The 14,770-nt window shown below is 44.3% G+C and overlaps 1 protein-coding gene across 1 annotated transcript in view; it reads right to left on the bottom strand.

Moving 5' to 3' along the window:
* LOC140726656 (HERV-H LTR-associating protein 1 homolog) overlaps positions 1-14,770 on the bottom strand; it is a 66,265-nt gene that overhangs the window by 23,644 nt on the left and 27,851 nt on the right. Inside the window, exons 4-8 of the mRNA XM_073043320.1 lie at positions 9,743-9,823; positions 9,520-9,603; positions 9,337-9,420; positions 8,126-8,209; positions 6,476-6,529 (exon numbers count right to left, since the gene is read on the bottom strand). Coding sequence (XP_072899421.1) covers positions 6,476-6,529; positions 8,126-8,209; positions 9,337-9,420; positions 9,520-9,603; positions 9,743-9,823 — 387 coding nt within the window. The remainder of the gene's footprint in view (positions 1-6,475; positions 6,530-8,125; positions 8,210-9,336; positions 9,421-9,519; positions 9,604-9,742; positions 9,824-14,770) is intronic.

Below are 14,770 nucleotides of genomic sequence, written 5' to 3'. Positions count from 1 at the left end.
TGGAGGGCTGTCAGAGGTTACAGTGGGACAGTGGGACATCTATAGGATGCAAATCTGGGCTGAGAAGTGGCAGATAAGTATGAGGTGGTTCATTTTGGAAGGACAAATATGATGGCAGAATATAGCATTAATGGTAAGACTCTTGGTAGTTGGAGGATCAGAGGGATTTTGGTGTCTAAATCCATAGGATACTCAAATTTGCTGCGCAGGTTGACTGTGTGTTTAAGAGGGCGTACGGTGCATTGGCCTTCATCAATCGTGGGATTGAGTTTAAGAGCTGAGGCGTAATGTTGCAGCTATATAGGACCCTAATTCAGACCCCACTTGGAGTACTGTGCTCAGTCCTCACTACAGGAAGGATGTGGAAACTATAGAAAGGATGCAGACGAGATTTACAAGGATGTTGCCTGGATTGCGGAGCATGCCTTATGAGAATAGTTGAGTGAACTCGGCCTTTTCTCCTTGGTGCGACGGAGGATGAGAGGCGACCTGATAGAGGTGTATAAGATGATGAAAGGCACTGATTGTGTGGATAGTCAGAGGCTTTCTCCCACAGCTGAAATGGCTAACATAAGAGGGCATAGTTTTAAGGTGCTTGGAGGTAGGTACAGAGGAGAAGTCAGGGGTAGAATTTTTATGCAGAGTGGTGAGTGCGTGGAATGGGCTGCTGGCAACGGTGGTGGAGGCAGGAACAGTTGTGTCTTTTAAGAGACTCCTGGACAGGTACATGGAGCTCAGAAAAATAGAGGGTTATGTGTAACCTTAGGTAATTTCTAAAGTAAGTACATGTTCGGCACAGCATTGTGGGCCGAAGGGCCTGTATTGTGCTGTAGGTTTTCTATATTTTTATGTTTCTACTTACATTATGTCACAAAAAAGAGGTCATTCAGCTCATCATTAGGGCCCAGGACAATTTATTCTCTTTCACATCCCCATGTACTCCTTTTAAGTTCTTCAGCCTCTGAGGGTTACCTTAGCCTCTTCAGCTTCACTAGGAGCAATTTATAACAGCTGATCAGCCAACTGACAAATCTTTGGAAATCCAACAGTGAAAATGCACATGGTCACAGGGAAAATATGCTAACTTTGCACAGGCTACTCCTGAGGTCAGTATTTACCCAAATTCCTGGAGCTACACTGACCACTGTGCCAAGGTGGTCTCAAATAAAGAATAAAGTGGAGCAGGCCTACCTGAAGCCCCCTACTTTATCAGACCTCATTTTTCCTGTTGTGGATTTACACTTTCCCTCTGGATTCACAGGTTTCAAGTTCAAGTTCAGTTCAAGTTTTTTGCCATTCAACCATACACGTGTGTAGTAAAACGATACGTCATTGCTCTGGGGCCAAGATGCAAAACAGAGTACATTTAACCACACACAGCGCATAGTTAGGATGCAGCACAGACAAGTCACAAAATACTTGTCACTCAGTCCCTGAGTGGCATGTCCTGAAGATTGACAGGTTGACATCAAGTGCAAGGTGCATGTTTATATATGACAGTATAAAGTTATTGACACTAGTATAATAAAACAAACAAAAACTATGTGAAACAGCAGCAGTAAAAGATGAAAAGTGACCAGTGCAGGATGAGAGTGTGTCTGTGAGTCGGGGAGTGGGTGGGGGCAGACAGGGTGTAACAGCCTAGGGGAAGAAGCTGTCAGCCAGCCTGACAGTTCTAGTTGTAATGCTGCATTACCTCCTACCTGATGGCAGGAGGTTGAAGAGCTAGTGGGAGGGGATCTTTGACAAGGCTGGAGGAAGTATGTATGCAGCATTTCTGATATATCTCTGGAGTGGGGGGGGGGGAGGAGAAAGAGAGAGACCCAGATGACTTTTACAGCCGTCCTCATTATTTTCCAGCCTAATGCATTGCCATTCCCATACCAGACCGTGATGCAGATGGTCGGGACACTCTGCATGGCGCTCCAGTAGAAAGCAGTGAGAATAGGGGTTGTGGAGCCTTGCTTGCCTCAGTTTTCTCGGGAAGTACATGTGGTGATCTGCTCTCTTGGCTAAAGGGGCAGTGTTGTGGGACGAGGTGAGATCATCGGTTATGTGTACGCACAGAAACTTGGTGCTCCTGACTCTCTCCATGGAGAAGTCGTTGATGTGCAGTAGAAAGTGGTCAGCCTGCATCTTCTTGAACTTGAAACCATCTCATTAGTCTTGTCCACATTGAAACTCAGGTTGGTGTGTTCATACAAGATGCTCTACCTTCTCTCTGTATGCTGTTTATTCATTGTTGCTGATGAGGCCAGCCACTGTTGTGTCATCAGTTAACCTAATGATGTGGTTAGAAATGGATTTGGCAGTTCAACTATGCATTAGCAGTGTGAACAGTGGTGGCTGAGCACACAGACCTGGGGGGCACTGGTGCTCAGCGTGATGGAATCTGAACTGTTTGTGGCTCTTGCATCTGTATAGATTGAAAGCCAAGGCAATGTTGCTACAAGTCCTGATCAGAGAGTTTTCTAGTGTTGATGATGCTGCCCAGCTGCCCAAACAGATAATCATGTTTAGCAGATAACGGAGCATCCTCTTCATGCATGTGTCATGTTCTCTCTCATTACCAGTGTCAACAAGTATATGGTTATGAGACAAGACAATATCCTTTGCCCATGATCAAACTCAGCAATGCTATGGTGGCAACAGTCATAACAGATGAAATTTCTCTTGATGAAGAACTCAGTGTAAGCATTGGAGAGACAGACAGCAAATTCAGCTGATTACCAAACTGACGCAAAAGCATAACAAGCTTACTGTTAGGACTAAGATTCTGAACCACAAGTCCTACATTCTTAGTATACCAGTACAGGCAGTGAAAGAACTGCCTATAAAGAAACCCAAACAATTTCCACCTGGAAGAAAGCCACCTTCAAGCCATTAATCCAGAGAGCAGATGTAATACTTCTCAGCATTTGTCAAGCAAAGAAGACCCGGCTAGTTTGGGTAAATGCAAAGCCATACCCTCACAGTTATGTTTAAAGGGGGGGACTGTCAGAACCACAGATGTTCTGTGTTTCATTTTCAAAGATGCTAGTGAAAGCCTTCAGTGTCGATTATGAGAAGTGGGAAATGATACTGGATTTCATAAAAACAGCAACAATGGCTACAGGTTGGGACGTACCACTATCACAATTAATGATTTCAATAGTTTCAATGGGGCCATGTGACTATAACTCACCCAACATAGTCAGCTACTGGCACTTCCAATCATGACACACCAGTTCTGGATTTCCAGAAATGGCTTATTTATTTATCAGAAAAATGCAAAATGTGACATCAGCGGCAAAATTGAAAATCTCATCTCCACCCTCATCTGGATTGTGAAGGATGGTGACACTTCATAACACTCATTCTGTACCTTCCCTTTATAATCTTAATCTGTACTTAATCCAAGCAGCAAACACCTGGGCCTGGAAGTACTACTGGAATGCCATTCCTGGTTGGAAGACGTTGTTGAGCAAGGTTAGCAGGTTAGTTAAGCTCCACACATGATAATTACATATTGCATGGAAGAAATCTTGGTTAAACATGATTGAAATATTGGCTAGTCCAATCACAAACAAGAGAAAATCTGCAGAGGCTGGATATCCAAGCGACACACACAAGACACTGGAGGAACTCAGCAGGCCAGGCAGCATCTATGGAGAAGAGTACAGTCAGCTTCTCACCAGGACTGAGGTTTCGGCCTCAAACATCGACTGTACTCTTTTCCATAAATGCAGCCTGGTCTGCCAAGTTCCTCCAGCATTTTGTGTGTGTGTGTTGTTTGAAATATTGGTTAAACTTGATTGCTTGACCTGATGTCATTTCCCTGCTACAACTTGGTTTTCCTGGCCCTTTTCACATTAGGACAGTCTCCAGAACTATTTTCCTTCATTTTAAACAGTGACAAGTGGAGGGGCCTGACAAGCTGTTCTGTCACCTTACCTCCTTCCTATTTCAGAGCCATCCAAGGACTATCTGTCTATAACTTTATGCTGGGACAGTAGCATAGCTGATAACTTGCATTGTATTTCCCTTACCCCACACTACTTGCTTCTACCTCTGACCCAAGATCCACACAAAATATCCTCTCCTATAACAAATACTCCTGAGTAGCACTGTCCTGATCTAAGTCAAAACATGTAACTGCTCTTCATGAGACCCTGTAGCATTGCTGTAGTGATGCTCATTGCAACTCGGTAAGTCTGGCACTGGTTGGGAAGATAAGTGGCCGGAGAGAAAGGAATCTGATAGGAGACAGGGAAAGAGGAGGGGACCCAGGGGGAGGTGATCAGTAGGAAAGAGATCTGTGTGGAGAATGGATGAAGAAGGGAAGGGGAGTGAAGGAGGAGGATGTTTCTGATATCTTGACAAGGAAAGCTATATTCTGGGAACATATGCAGGAGAGATGAAGGAACTGAGTAAAGGGAATAACATTTTTACAGGAGTCAGGGTGGGAAAAAGTATGGTCAAAATAACCATGGGAACTGGTAGGTTTATAAAAGATTGTGTATTGGTAGACAGTTTGTCTCCAGAGATGGAGGCAGATAGATTGAAAAAGAAGAAGGAGTTGTCAGAAATGGACCAAGTGAATTTAAGGGCAGGATGGAAGTTAGAGTCAAAGTTGATGAAATTGACGTGCTCAGCATGGTTTCATGAAGCCATAACGATGCTGTTATCAATGTAGCAGAGGAAGAGTTGGGACGCATTACCAGAGATGGCATGGAACATGGACTGATCTATGTAGCCAATGAAGAGGCAGGTATAGCTGCGGCCCATGCTACATGGCTACACCTTGAGTTTGCAGAAGGTGGGAGGAGCCTAAGGAAAAGTTGTTGAGGATGAGGACCATTTCTGCCAGAGGGAGGAGGCAATTGTTTGGTTCTTTTATTAAGAACCTGGCATTCAACGTCAGTAAGACAAAAGAGCTGATTGTGGACTTCAGGAAGGATAAGACAAAGGAACACATACCAATCCTCATTGAGGGATCAGAAGTGGATTGAGGGATCACTAAGCAGTTTCAAGTTCCTGGGCATCAAGATCTCTGAGAATCTAACCTGGTCCCAACATATTGATGTAGTCATAAAGAAGGCAAAGACAGCAGCTATACTTTATTAGGAGTTTGAAGAGATTTGTCACGTCAACAAATACAGTCAAAAACTTCTATAGTTGTACCATGGAGAGCATTCTGACAGGCTGCATCACTGTTTGGTATGGAGGGGCTACTGCACAGGACCAAAAGAAGCTGCAGAAGGTTGTAAATCTAGTCAGCTCCATCTTGGGTACTAGCCTACAAAGTACCCAGGACATCTTCAGGGAGCAGTGTCTCAGAAAGGCAGCGTCCATTATTAAAGACTTCCAGCACCCAGGGCATGCCCTTTTCTCACTGTTACCTTCAGGTAGGAGGTACAGAAGCCTGAAGGCACACACTCAGCGATTCAGAATCAGCTTCTTCCCCTCTGCCATCCGATTCTTCAATGGACAATGAAGCTTTAGACACTACCTCACTTTTTTAAATATACAGTATTTTTGTTTTTGAATATTTTTAAAAATACTATTCAATATAAGTAATTGATTAATTTGTTTATTTATTTATTATGTTTTATTTATTGTTATTATTATTTGTCTCTCTCTGCTAGATTATGTATTGCTGCTGCTAAGTTAACAAATTTCATATCACATACAGATGATATTAAACCTGATTCTGATTCTTATTCTGAAGAAAGAGGTGGAGAGCTTTAATGGGAGATAGAAGTGTATAGAGGCTAGACATCCATGGTGAAAGTGAGGTGGGCAGGGCTAGGAAATTGAAAGTTACTCAGGAGAACGAGAGCATGAGTAGTATCATGGATGCAGGTGGGAAGGGACTGAACCATGGTGGATAGAATAGAGTCGAGGTATGAGGACACGAGTTCACTGGGACAGGAGCAGGCAGTGGCAGTAGGCCTACCCAGACCATCAGGTTTGTGGATCTTGGGTCGGAGGTAGAAGCAAACAGTATGGGGTAAGGGAACTACTGTATAAGTTCGGTGGCAGTGGATGGGAGTTCTCCAGATTTGATGAGGTCGGTGATGGTGTCTCAAAGTACCAGTGATAAAGTCTAAGTCTTTATCCAGAGTGACCACTAATATGCCATGATGAAGTACAGAACATCACAAATATAATGTTACAATGCAAAGCTCTTATCTACTGAACATAGGAGTTAATATAAAAATTCCTTTCTTCTAATGCGTTTACATAAAATCAAGTTGCCATACTAATTTACAATTGTACTGAGAATTTTGTTCGGAATAGGAAACAATTCTGACAATTGATCTTTCCAATGAATTATAAGTTAGGATACAGACTAAGAAATATGAACTAAAATCCATCACCTTCAAGAAGATTTTGTTGATTAGAAGGTTAGGTCATTCATATTGGACATCTGCAATAAAATACTCAATTGCAAATTTTGAATGTGTTAGAGCATAACAAGAAAGCAGCTCACCCATAACACCAGCCATAACACAGATGAAAATGCAGTCCGTCTCGTTTTTACTCACTGCAATGGAAATAGATTTTAAATTAATCTCTTCTCTAATTACTGTAGCCTGTCTCACAATTTAGAGAATAGTAACTCATATGATTTCTCAATTAAAGTAACTGTCTATCCTTTTTTGGGACAAACATGCAATGCATTGGTGTGTTATGTTATTTTGACTTATCACAATCATTCTGACCGCTTTTCCTCTTCTGTGAAGAGATATCAGATGCTTCACACATAAAATTTCCAAAAGCATTTACTCAGCTGTAGGAGACAACTATGAACACTGCTGTTGCTATGAATTCCATATCCTGTATTTTGTACTAGGTGAGCCACAAGTCAAAATAGAATTATGAGAAGCTTAATTCAAATTAACTTTCCTACTTTGCATGTCTTACCTACTGTAAAAAGAGAATTATTGATATCTTATCGGTTGGATACAGGATTTGTTCTATCCTACTATAAAATTCCTTTATGTTACACTCACATTAAAAAGATAAAATTTGTAGTATATCCTTTCTCTGCTTGTAAGTTATACTATAATATCGAGTCAAGCTCATGAAGCCAAACTATCAATTATTCATTATTAGCTGGTCCTTTCAGTGCAATTTTCATTGTGATCTAGAAAACTGGTCTTCAATATTTGACAAAATATTGCCAGAAGTAACTGCAGGAATTAAGAGTACAACTACGTTTTGTAGCGAAAATAATCCCCTTTTCCATTAACTACTGAATAGAGGACAAAATTAATGGAAAACTGATTTAATCTAATTAACCATTTGCTGCAAAGTTCCTCTTGATTTTCTTATACATTGAAGTTATCTGGTAAGTTAAAAGTAAAAATGCCACCAAATAAAGATTGTATACTCCTATCAGTCTTAAAATTCCAGTTACATTGGAGATAATATCAAAATATACAAACCTTACTGAAAACTAGCTTATATTCAAGATTACTAGCCTATGGACCAAGATGAAGATCACTAATCTTTTTTTAAATAAACAAGATTGTAAATCTTGCCTTCATTCTGAGGATCACCAACTCTTTCTGCATTCCCAGGATTACCAACCCTCACCCCTGTCCAGAATCACCAACCCTTCTCTGATTCCTGGAACATCAACTCCTCCCTCGTTCACAGGTCGCCAATTCTTCCCTCAATCCCAAGATCCCAAAATTCTTCCTCCTTTTCCAGTTTCACTCCACTTCTAGGTCACTAGACTTTCCCCCATTGTCAGAGTCAAGAAACCAACCCCTATCTCCAAGCTCACAAGACATTTCCTCATTCCTAAAAGTACAAGTTTCTCCTATTCCCAGGAACACTAGTCTACTCTTATTCTCTGGATCACTGATTTCTCTACAAATTCAAGATCACAGTTTCCTATGCAGAGAATGTTTCACCTTCCCTCATTTCCAGATTCATCAGTATTTCCTACAACCATAGGATCAATAACATATTTTTAATCCACAAGATTACTAAACCTTTCCTCATACCCAGATCATAATTTTTCCTCTATGCCTGAAGCAGTATTTCCCTAATATATAACTTTCTGCTTTCTTGATCTGAAAGTATCCAAGAGGCCATGGCAAAGATATATAATAATCAATAAAACAGAAACCATAGAGAATGGAGTTAGATTTAAAAATCTCCTTGAAGAAACTGGTGGTATTTCCCACAAAGTCAACGACAATAGCAGTGAAATCTGTAAAAACAACATAGAGAATTGGTCTATAATAATATAGCAACTTAACAATAATATTTAAAATGTTCTATAGTAATAAATTATTATCATGAACATTAGAATGGTATAAGTTTTTGTAAGGTTAATTAGTTTATACTTTCATTCCAATTATTTAAGGAATAACAGAGATGAATCAGCATAATTAAGTGACTTGTGTGCAAAATTGTAAAATACTCAGCCAGTCAGGCAGCAACTGCAAGGAGAGAAACAAGGTATTCCAGTCCATGATCTTTCAACAAAAGTGATAAAAAGATTATTAATTGACAGATGTCAAAAACATTAACTCAATTTCTCTCTGCGCAGATGTTCCTTGACCTACCAAGTATTGTCAATGACTTCTTATAGATTTAAGATAAATGGCAAAATGCCCAGTTAGGATATAAGGAAATTTTTTATTGCAGTAAATGACTTAGAATGCACTTCTCAGTGATATTAATAGCAGTATATATAAAACAGAATTGTATCAGCAACATAAAAGTCAATTCAATCCATCAGGCTTCAAAAGTGTTACTAAATTAGCCTGAGAGGGTGATGGAAGTCAATTCAAAACTAATTTTCCAAAGCAAGCTAGATATATATTTGAAATAAAATTTCTTTCTGTCTATGCACAAGTCCAATTAGGTAATTCAATCAAAGAGCTATAAGCCAAATCATTTCCCTCTTTATTATATGGTTCTTGTTATCAGGAGCAACAAAGAGTTGATATCAACTAGAAACAAGCAAGGGAGGGGTGGGAACTGGGAAATTCCCCTTCTGCCTTAGTGTGATCTGTCCACTAGCCAGTACCTGCTGTGGTGCCAGAGTCTCTGCTACTTGGATAACTAGATCTGCAGTTTAAATGGGATCACAAAATGTGACATAAGAATTTCTGTTCTTTTTGCTTTTGATCTCAGAAATTACTCCTAAAATCTTTTGGCTGCAGGAAACATCTCTGAGGCTAAGAGCAGTAAACAATTCTACGGCAAATTTCATTTCAACATCCTAATTGTCATAATTACATATACCAAGAATAATTCTTTAAGGGGTCATATTTTCATATTTGTTCTATGGTTATGCCTCCTTATAGAATTGCTTTGACATAAACTTACCTGTCAAGTCATTGCTTCGGTTGTTTAAGCAGTAACAATATTTCATTGGGAAAATAGATGGATCAATTTTCCAGAAACTTGAAACTATGGGCAGTAAAATCACAAGATCAATCAATATCACTGCAGTTTTTACTACTGCATGACAATTTAAGACAAATTTTAAAAACTATGATGAGTACTTACTGTTATATATAAGAATGGACACTTTGTGGAGTGCAAAGGAACTATGGGAAGTGACTCCTAGCAACGAGAAGTATTGTTGATCTCCTGTGAATATTTTATATGTATATTTAGTATACATCTGGACCTTGTAATACTTTTTGAATGTAAGTATCTTGTCATATCCACAATATATTAACTGGAATTGCTTTGCTTTTCTGAGCATTTAAATAGTTATAAATTTTACCTTCAAGTGTTGTATTTATCATTTTATTGACTAATTCAGTCAAATCAATGGTAGTAGGATCAAGAGAACCGACTGGTAACTCTGAAAGAGAAGAAACAGCTTTAAAAATCATCAACAGCTGAAAGGAGATTCATTGAATTCAGAGAGGATACCATAGCAAGATATATACATATATAAAAAGTTTATGTGCATGTGTATGTATATATATATATATATGTATATATATATGTGTGTATGTATATATACATATGTATGTATATATGTAAGTATGTATGTATGCATATCCACATATGCTTCATGACCTGCTGAGATTTTTAAACCTTATTTCAGATTGTTCACCTTCTGCAAGGTTTTTTTTGGATTTCATTTGGATTTCTACTCTTTGCATGTCTATTTCCAGTTCTCAAAGGCTTACTGAATTAAGTCTAACAGATCAGCACTTTGTTATGATGAGAGGAAATCATTCCAATGCATCTTTGAGATTCTTATTTACCAAATTCTGGGTCAATGCTGTGGTGAACTAGATATACCTGTCTGACTGCTCCTGTGGCTCCTCCCAAGACCCTGCTGATTGCCCCTGTGGCTCCTCCCACAGACCCCTGTATAAAGGCGACTGTGGCCTGCTGCTCTCCCTCATTTCCCAGGATGTAGTGTTGTTCTTCAGTCAATAAAAGCCGATATCTCACTTCCTAAGTCTCGGCGTGAGTTATTGATGGTGCATCAATTTTATTGACTGAAAGTTACAACATGGAAACCGCTTTACGCCCAGAACGCCTAGACTTGGACCCCCGAGACCCTGGAGCAGCTCTTGCCTTTGAACACTGGCTGGTGTGCTTCCAATCGTACTTAGAGGAGGTTCGTGCCACCGACTCGGCTGTTCGGCACAAACTTCTCTTCTCGAGGGTCGCCCCAAAAGTTTATTCGTTCATCAGGGACATATCCACCTATGAGGAGGCGCTTGCCGCCCTCCAAAGACAGTACCTGCGGCCAGTAAATCCAGTTTATGCATGGCACCGCTTGGCAACACGAAAACAGCGGCCTACGGAGTCGACTGCTGAATTTCTCCGCGAACTACAGGCACTCGCGCGGGCTTGTGACTGCCAAGCGCTCACAGCAGAACAGCATAAGGAACTCTTGGTCCGAGACGCTTTTGTGACTGGGGTCCGGTCAGTGTGTATCCACCAGCGGCTGCTGGAAAAAGCTGATCTTACCTTACGCTCCGCGATAGAGACGGCCGATTCGATAGAAGCTGCGCAGCGGTACGCCGAAGAGGTCCAGCCGCGCGATTCCCCGGTTCCGAGCGAATTCGCCAACGCCGCTGCCAGTCGCGGTATCTCAAACCCCACGAATTCGCCAGGTATGAAACTCTGTTACTTTTTTGGGCTTCTGAAACATGCCAGAAACAGCTGCCCGGCGCGCGAAGCGACTTGTTCCAGCTGTGGGAAGAAGGGCCATTTCGCCAAGGTCTGTAAGTCTAAACCGCGCCCGGGGTCGAGCAGCGCTGCGTCTGAGACCTGGGGGCCGCCATTTTGCATGACCGGATGTGGACAACCATCTTTGCCGGCGTCACCAGGCCCCGCCCCCGACTCGCCATCTTGCATGCCCGGATGTGAGCGGCCAACTTTGCCGGCGTCACCAGGCCCCGCCCCCGACACGCCCCGTTCAACGCTGGCTTCCGTGACCCTCGACCAAAGCGCCCCACACCAGCTCGCAAGGTCGATGATGGACATCCTGGTGGAGGGGCACAGGACTAGCTGCCTGTTTGACACGGGCAGCACTGAGAGTTTTATTGACCCGGCCACAGTGAAACGCTGCGGACTCGTGACACGGCCGGTCCGTCAGAAGATCACCTTGGCTTCAGGGTCGCATTCCACAGACATCCGGGTGGGTTGTGTAGCGACATTGGTGGTGCAGGGCACAGAATATCGGAACTTTGCGTTCCTGGTCATGCCTCGGCTGTGCGCACCTGTGCTATTGGGGCTGGACTTCCAGAGCCATCTCGAAAGTGTGACAATGGCATATGACGGGCCTCTCCCACCGCTCACTGTCAGGAATCCTCAGTTTGGTGGGACTTCGCCATATACTCCGTTACCACACACACATACACACCGAACCACACATCCCGCCCAGCACCATGCCGATAGCTGTGCTGCTGACACTATTTGCAACCTCTCCACCCTCAAGATCCCTCCCCCATCGCTGTTCACCAACCTGACCCCCGACTGTAAACCTGTGGCAACTAAAAGTAGGAGGTACAGTGCGGGGGACAGGGCCTTTATTCATTCAGAGGTGCAGCGGCTGCTCAGGGAGGGGATCATTGAGCCAAGCACAAGCCCATGGCGGTCCCAGGTGGTCGTTGTTCGGACTGGGCAGAAAAATAGGATGGATGTGGACTACAGCCAGACCATCAATAGATTCACGCAGCTTGACGCGTACCCCCTACCCCGCATCGCGGATATGGTCAACCAGATAGCTCAGTACAAGGTGTACTCGACAATAGATCTGAAATCCGCTTATCACCAGCTCCCCATCCGCCCAGAGGACCGCCCCTACACCGCCTTCGAGGCGGGTGGCAGGCTCTATCACTTTCTGTGCGTCCCATTTGGTGTCACAAATGGGGTCTCAGTCTTCCAGAGGGAGATGGACCGGATGGTGGACCAGTACAAACTGACGGCCACATTTCCCTATCTAGATAACATCACCATCTGTGGTCGCGACTGGTCGGACCATGACGCCAACCTCCAACGTTTTTTCCAGGTGGCCAATGCTTTGAACCTCACTTATAACAAGGACAAGTGTGTGTTTAGAACCTCACGACTCGCTATCCTTGGGTATGTCGTGGAGAACGGGGTCATTGGCCCTGACCCCGACCGTATGCGCCCCCTGTTAGAACTCCCTCTTCCCACTACTCTCAAGGCCCTCCGGCGGTGCCTGGGTTTTTTTTCCTATTACGCCCAATGGGTTCCCCATTACGCGGACAAGGCCCGCCCCCTGGTCAAGTCTACCACCTTTCCCCTCTCTGCCGAGGCCCGCGCGGCCTTCAGCTGCATTAAAGGGGACATTGCCAAAGCAACGATGCATGCGGTAGACGAGACCATTCCCTTCCAAGTAGAGAGTGACGCCTCTGACGTCGCGCTGGCTGCTACCCTCAATCAGGAAGGCAGGCCAGTGGCGTTTTTTTCTCGTACCCTTCAAGGCTCTGAACTTCGGCACTCCATGGTGGAGAAAGAAGCCCAAGCCATAGTGGAAGCTATTCGGCACTGGAGGCACTATCTCGCCGGCAGAAGGTTCACCTTGCTGACCGACCAGCGCTCGGTTGCGTTCATGTTCAGCAGCCAACAGCGGGGCAAAATCAAAAATGATAAAATTTTGCGATGGAGAATAGAACTCTCCACCTATACTTACGATATCCTGTACCGGCCTGGCAGGCTCAATGAACCGTCTGATGCCCTATCCCGGGGACCGTGTGCTAGTGCCCAGCTCGACCAGCTGTATGCCCTTCATGCCCAACTTTGCCACCCGGGGGTCACCCGGTTTTATCATTTCATTAAAGCCCGGAACCTGCCGTACTCCCTGGAGGACATCAGGACGATGACCAGGGACTGCCAGATCTGCGCTGAGTGCAAACCGCACTTCTACCGTCCTGACACTGCGCAGCTTGTCAAGGCCACCCGCCCTTTTGAGCGACTGAGTATTGACTTTAAGGGCCCCCTTCCCTCCACCGACCGCAATGTCTACTTTCTCAGTATTATTGACGAGTACTCGCGATTCCCCTTTGCCGTTCCCTGCCCCGACACTACTACCACGTCGGTCATAAAAGTCCTGCGCCAGCTCTTCACTCTGTTCGGATATCCCTGCTATGTCCACAGTGATAGAGGGTCCTCCTTTATGAGTGACGAGTTGCGCCGGTTCCTGCTTGCTAGGGGCATAGCTACTAGTCGCACCACGAGTTATAATTCCCGGGGGAATGGCCAGGTGGAGAGGGAGAATGCCACAGTGTGGAAGGCCATACTTTTAGCCCTTAAGTCACAAGGGTTGCCGGTCTCCCGATGGCAGGAGGTCCTCCCTGAGGCACTCCACTCTATCCGCTCCCTGTTGTGTACGTCCACTAATGCCACCCCTCACGAACGCTTATTCTCTTTTCCCAGGAAGTCTGTCACTGGGACCACCCTGCCAGTTTGGCTGACGTCCCCGGGGCCAGTGCTGCTGCGTAAACATGCGAGGAGTAATAAGTACTCACCACTGGTCGAGAAGGTTCACCTCCTGCATGCTAATCCCCAGTATGCCTACGTGGTCTTGCCTGATGGGCGGGAGGACATGGTCTCTGTCCGCGACCTGGCGCCCGCCGGAGCAGCAGACCACTACCCCGAGCACTCCACGGTAACTATGCACCCTGTACCCGAGGTGACTCCGCGCGCACCGTGCCCCACACAGACTCCGTATGCGTCTGTTCCAGGGACCTCGCTCACACGCGAGGGATCCCTGACACCTCCTGTTGGGACAGAATTAACCCACTCTCCGCCTCCGGAGCACACACCACCTCCGGCACCTGTGCCGTCATCACCTCCGGCTCCTGTGCAATTGCAGCCGGAGCTACGTAGATCGCAGCGAACGATTCGACCACCTGATCGACTTAACCTGTAAATATGCTTGGGAATTTTTTTTTAAACAAAGGGGGGGTGAATGTGGTGAACTAGATATACCTGTCTGACTGCTCCTGTGGCTCCTCCCAAGACCCTGCTGACTGCCCCTGTGGCTCCTCCCACAGACCCCTGTATAAAGGCGACTGTGGCCTGCTGCTCTCCCTCATTTCCTAGGATGTAGTGTTGTTCTTCAGTCAATAAAAGCCGATATCTCACTTCCTAAGTCTCGGCGTGAGTTATTGATGGTGCATCAAATGCTATCAAAGAAATTAATACCATAACTGACAAAGATTAGGCTCTGATTAATGGCACCAGATTTAAAGAACCAAAATACTTTAAATTTAAATTTCACTCAGGAGAGTTACACACAGTCTAAAGAAGTGAG

This window comes from Hemitrygon akajei, chromosome 1, assembly GCF_048418815.1.
Source record: "Hemitrygon akajei chromosome 1, sHemAka1.3, whole genome shotgun sequence".
NCBI classification, from domain to species: Eukaryota; Metazoa; Chordata; class Chondrichthyes; order Myliobatiformes; family Dasyatidae; genus Hemitrygon; species Hemitrygon akajei.
This window is presented reverse-complemented; position numbering and strand designations above follow the sequence as displayed.